Below are 6,087 nucleotides of genomic sequence, written 5' to 3'. Positions count from 1 at the left end.
TTTTGGTAACTCACTAAATCACATCAGGATGATCTTGCATGAACAAGACTTCTAAATATTTAAGACTCACTTGGGGCATCATCTTAAACCCGACCAAGAGTGAGTAGTCCACTATACATTTTAGAAAGCGCATTCATGACAAAGACGAGCTGCAAAGACCTTGGGAGATACTTACTGCAATACTACAATACAGTCTGTATGTGGATAACCTGTTTGTAGTGTAGTATTGCAGTGTAGTATTTTTTATAGTAGTTTTAAGCATCATGTAGAAAATTAAATTTAACAGCAGTGGGAATGCTTACATGATAAATCTTCATCTTGCAGGTGGCCGTTGGTCAAGAGGTAGTGTCGGTCGTTGATCTATCCAAAGGTTGGTGGTTCGATCGCCCACTTCTCCAGTTGGCATGTTGAGTCCTTGGGCAGTAAGAGCCTGCAGTTATTGTGTTGTACTGGCTTTAAAAACATCAGAAGAATGAGAATATGTTGAATGATTGTGACACAGTCTAAGATCTATTAGTTTGGGGAAATGACCAGTTAAACAGGCACATTGACACATATTTGTATCACCAGTAGTTTCACTTAAATACACGAGAAAACAACAAGTGCAGCATTACATGGTTGTTCATTTGTTATATTTATTTTAGAAACAAAGGCACATTGGCACATGGCCATAATAAAAATATAAATAAACAGTTTAAAATGTGTAAAATGTAAGTTGGGTCAAACTTATTATTGAAAGGATCTGATTTTTATTGAAAGCCCACCATCCTGCAGTTCATGCCACGGTAAGTTCGCTAGTAACTGTCAATGATAACTAGCTTATATTAACTAGTTATTAGCATATATTAGCCAACGTTAAGTCAATTTCAAAAGGGGCAGTCGAGTGTATAGGATGTCAACTTGGATAGCTAGCTAATAATTATCGATTGAAGCCTCCCGTTAGCCTTGGCAAATGATTGACAAAACTTTTAGCTAGCTAACGATGAGGTAGCATAGCTAACTTAAACTAGCTATCGATAACTAGCTAGTAAGCTTAATTGCATTAATCAAGAAAAAATGAATGAATATGCGATTGCAATTGTTATTATCATTGGCACCACTTTCCGCTGTCAAATCTAGCCATCTAGCTAAATCGGTTGGTTATCAGATTGCACAGCAATTCTTATGGAGGATATGTGGTTGATTTAGCTCTAAGGCCAGGTACGCATAGTAGTTGTATTGTGCTATCACATCATTTAAATCTTCAAAATCTAGACTTGATATTCTCTTATATTTTAATGATAATACTGTTAATTAAGCATTGCCATAAAATGATTATTTACATTTAATTAATTGGAATTCAGCTGTAGGCATATACTAGGAGATCTGTATATATCCTAGAGACTAATTGTATCCACAATTTTTTCACCTAGACCCCAGACACAACAAGACCGAAAAAACAGCAGCCTGATTCAGAGAGGATGGGGTCAACTATTCAAGCGTTCTTCTCTTCACCATCGAAGTATAAAGCCGACTCAGCCGAGCAACAAAGTAAAGAAGAGGCGATTGCCCAGTGGATTGGACGCACTGGCCTACCTGCCCGTTCGGTTGAGGACGAAGATTTTGTTCAAATGATGCTGACCATTGATAAGAGGTTGACCGTACCCAAAAAAGCAAAAATAACTAATTTAGTTGATAAACTTTACAATGCCAAAAGGCAGAAATTTAAAGACAGACTCGCAACAGCACGCAAAATCACAATTGGGCTGGACATATGGATAAAAAAAGGGCTCACAGCAGCATTCCTTGCCATTAGTGCATGCTACTATTGCACTCAGCAAAACAGGGCAAAACACATACTGCTGAGGCTTGAGCAGATCTCCCACCCACACACTGCAGAGTGTATACAAACATGTGTTGACCGATGCACAGAGGACTGGGGAATATCAAAAGAAAAAATTCTGACTGTAATAACAGATAACGGGAGCAACATGGTTGCAGCCTTCAAAAACGAAGATGATGATGAGCCCAGCTCTGAGGATGAAGAAGTCCAGAACAGTGATGAAGAATCTGAGGAGGGTGAAGAAGAGCAAAGGTAAATTATTTTAGTTTGTAACTTATTTTAGTTTGTAGCTGTTTTAGTAGTAGGCTAGATAATGTCTGTCATTGAGCTATATTTGGTTATTTATTCTATGGCGTTATGATGATGTGTGTTAATACATTGTATATTGTGATTGCATTGTGTTGCTCATGGCAATTTAATTTCCCTTGGATGATTAATAAACTGCCTGTCTTCTCTCTATGTTTGTCTGTCTGTCTTATCTATCTAGGTACGGAGCCATAAAGAGGACACCCTGCGTTGTACATACGCTGCAACTCGTGGTGAACTTGATCCAGAAGGAACAAAGTGTCAAACGACTCTTTGACAAAGTGAGAGGACTTGTCAGGCTCTTCCGCAAGTCGTCTGTAGCAACTGAGCGACTGCTCCAGCTGTGTGGACTTACTCTGGTCAAAGACTGCCTCACTAGATGGTCCAGCTCATACCAGATGATCTCCCGCCTTCTCGAAGTAAAGGACTCAATTGTCCAGGTTGCTGATGGGATGGACTGGGACTGTCTCCTGCCCAGTGAGTGGCAGAAGCTGGCTGCTCTCAGAGACCTGCTCCTCCCCTTCGCAGAGCATACCAAGATGCTACAGAGTGACACCATGTCCCTATCCCTGGTGGTGCCCGCCCTCTTGGACCTGAGTGCTCACCTGTCCCAGTTCCCCCAGGGCACTGGCTACAGGGACCTAGCTGTCCTGGCAAACATGGAGCAGCGCTTCAGCTGCTTCCTTGATCCCAGGGATTCAAAGTTCTCGCCCCTCGCCACTGCTGCATGCTTCCTTGATCCAACCGTTTCACCTGAAACCCTCATTGAAAATGAGGACAGCCAAATTCAGGAGCTTCTGAGAAGAGCAGAAGAATACATTGCTCAAACTGTATCACCACAGGAGGAGGAGGATGATGCATATGAGGAGGAAGAAGAGAGAAGGGAGGCACCAGAGACAGCCCCATCTTCAAAGTGTCCCAGATTTAGATTCTTCTCAAAAGCAAGTACAAGCCGGCCATTAAGACCAAAGCCCTGTGTCAGGCAAGAGCTGCAAAGGTTCAAGGAGCAGCTTTCTCAGCCCGTACAAGAAGAGGGTGCTATTGACTTTTGGGCTGCACAGGGTTCTACTGTGTACCAGACCCTAAAACCATTTGCCTTTGACCTTCTGGCAATGCCAGCATCTCAAGCATTTGCTGAGCGGGTTTTTAGTATTACAGGCGACCTCACTCGTGGTCGGCGAAATAGAGCAAGGCTCATTTTAGAGAGAAGTGCTTTCCTCAAACTGAATAGAGATCGGTAGCCTCATTCTGCTGACTCGAGGTGGGGGGTTCATGTTGCTGTTAAGACTGCCCCATCTGATTGTTAAAGCGTGTGTGTGTGGTTTTTTTTGTGTGTGTTAAGTTGTTACACTGTTCTGTTTATGTCTTGTACACACACATCCATGCACACATACACAAACAACAAGCATACACGCATACACACATACTCACGCACACATACAAAACTTATTTTTTTGTACGCACGCAGTCACGCACACATATAAACACTGTTCATGCGCACAAGCACACGCAATCTGTTAAAAGTTTGATATATGTGTGATGTGTTTTATGTTAATATGTGTTATGTTTTATGTGTCAGAAAATAAATAGACCGACTGTAGACAAAGAAAGACTGTTTTGTTTCTTTTTGTTGGAAACGGAGATACAGACATAGAGATTTGCCCATTTATGTGTTAGATAACTCATACCTTCCTCCTACATACGTCACATCCTATAGACCTATGCTAGGAGGGATATCTAATGGACAACCTAAGTACTGCAAGCTAGACTATTATGCAGTTGTAGACACAACACAGGGGGTCCCTGGGCCTGAGAAGGGAAGAAAAGGAGTTTAATGTGGATATTAAATATGTCCAATCTTATCTTGTCATATCCTCATACCATGTCGCATCTTATCTTGAGAAAAGTTGTGTCTGCCAGTGATATATTTTAATGTCTTCCTAACATTTGGTAGCTTTGAGTGTGCTCTGTGGAGCTGTGGACTTCAATTAACACATTTATGGTCAGTTTGCTTTTCACTCACTTGTTTTCTCATCAACCCCCTCATACTGACACTTCACACCTCATACATTTACACATACTTCCTGTCCTTTGCACACCAGCTCCATACACAGATGGCCTTTCATTCATAAAAAACATGGTAAGCGCTGCATGACACACCAGAGTCCTTGATCCAGTCCAGTGTTTAGAGTTGACTAACTGCTTCCCTCTGTTTAGAACACTTTTTTTTTTTAACTAGCTAAGCACATGGCACAAGTGCGTTCAGGGCACCAACAGTGTGCCTGACCACACTTTACTTTCAAACCAACACACCACCATAGCTGGTGAAAAACAGCCTGCCGTGACACAGGCGCAAAACTGTTTTTATATCGGCCTAATTACCACAGAGGAAGGTCGGGTTGACTGCACAACTGCAATATTAAACTGCAGTACTCTGAGCTGTACCTAATAAGGTGGTAACTAAGTTTGCAAACTGTGTATGTCAGAAGTGCAGCTTTCACTGAATAAAGAGATAAAACACACATGGATTGGCACAGGCTGAGTTTATTGGGAGCCTTGTGTTAGTGTTTCTGTAACAAATCATGATCGCCTTCTTCTTCTTCTTTGTTTGATTTATTGGCGGGTGGCAACCATCGTCAAGGTGAATTACCGCCACCTACTGTTGAAATCATGATGTTTAACAAAGAGTCATATAGAGACATCATAGGACATATCTTGTATATGTCCTTTGATGTCTCTATATGAATCCATAAAAGGTAACAAATGTGTCCTGTAATTGGTCATCACAGCCATATGCTGATGACGGATTCGAGAATTCTAGAACAATGCTACAGTGAGAGGTATATAACCACACGAAGCTTCCTGATTTTCAGTCATCCTTACTTGAGAAGTAGTTGGAGAAAATCTTTTGCATGATTTCAGAGACTAACACTTTGTTTTTAAAGATTTAAACTTCTTGCCCAAACAAACATCACCTTCCCTGGATCAACCCTTTGGTGAGTTGAATATTTTCCACCTGACACTTGTTGAATTAAGCAGCTTAAGTATGTTATTACAAAGTGTGTTGTTACAATTTGAGCTTGGTGGGAGTAAAAGTAAAAAGTATATGTGTCATTAATAGTTTTATCATCATATATATTTTACTTGGTATACTCAATTTGAATTGTGTACAACAAATATGTACATAAAGTCAAAGGAGTAGTATTAGTAACAGAAGTAAGCAGCATTTATTGGTCTGTAATGTATCTTTGATTAAGGGAGTTGTTTTATTTTTAAAATGACTGATTTTGTTGAAGTGTCTAAATTCCTTCTTTTCTATTCTCCCGACAGGTGTGAGAAATCAACAGCAGAATTGTTCCGTCACCATGTCTGACAACAGGGTTTTAGAATTAAAAATGGGAGACCTCATCCCCTCCCCCACTACACTTTACCAGGTGCAGAAATACCTCGGCTGTGGAACCTATGGAATCGTCGTCCAATGCAGGAATGTGAGCACCAATGAAACGGTGGCTTTAAAAATGATGAAAAGCTCGGCACACATGCAGTTTGCAGAGGAAGAGGAGGCCATCCTTCAAAATTTGATGGAGCTCCACTCAGAAATGTACAACATTGTGGGATTGAAAGACTCCTTCACCTACAAGGGACATTGCTGCCTCGTGTTTGAGCACCTGGGAATAGATCTGCAGAAATTCATGCAGATCAGCCCGGGTCAACATCTTGAGCTGAAGCAGATCCGCCCCATTCTGCAGCAGGTTTGTTTCTTACACTAACTACTTTGTAGGGTGAACTTTTAAATGTGTCTTTTACAGTTGTCAAAATCCCAGTTGTAACTTCCATTTAAAATGCAGTTTTGTTGTTTCAGTAACAACTAATGAAAGATGTTTGCACTATGTTAAGTTAAATGATTTCCTTATAGACTGAAGATGCCTTCAGTTCTTCCAATCATTACATTTAGTGTA

General features: G+C 40.8%; 1 protein-coding gene across 1 annotated transcript; it reads left to right on the top strand.

Annotated features, from left to right (window-relative positions):
- The first annotated feature begins 1,460 nt into the window (after positions 1–1,460).
- Positions 1,461–4,414, top strand: LOC117754247. Its single transcript, XM_034573074.1, has 3 exons — positions 1,461–2,074; positions 2,310–2,775; positions 4,373–4,414. The coding sequence occupies exons 1-3, from the start codon at positions 1,461–1,463 to the stop codon at positions 4,412–4,414; spliced, it is 1,122 nt and encodes a 373-aa protein (XP_034428965.1).
- Positions 4,415–6,087: the final 1,673 nt, after the last annotated feature.

Source organism: Hippoglossus hippoglossus, chromosome 20 (genome assembly GCF_009819705.1).
Source record: "Hippoglossus hippoglossus isolate fHipHip1 chromosome 20, fHipHip1.pri, whole genome shotgun sequence".
Classification (NCBI taxonomy): Eukaryota; Metazoa; Chordata; class Actinopteri; order Pleuronectiformes; family Pleuronectidae; genus Hippoglossus; species Hippoglossus hippoglossus.
This window is presented reverse-complemented; position numbering and strand designations above follow the sequence as displayed.

Excerpts from the sequence above, each read along its gene's own strand:
- LOC117754247 (XM_034573074.1), top strand. The coding sequence starts at position 1,461 with ATGGGGTCAACTATTCAAGCGTTCTTCTCTTCACCATCGAAGTATAAA. Across the intron at positions 2,075-2,309 it reads GAGGGTGAAGAAGAGCAAAG|GTACGGAGCCATAAAGAGGA; the intron begins GTAAATTATTTT and ends TTATCTATCTAG. Across the intron at positions 2,776-4,372 it reads CTGGCTACAGGGACCTAGCT|CACATGGCACAAGTGCGTTC; the intron begins GTCCTGGCAAAC and ends TAACTAGCTAAG.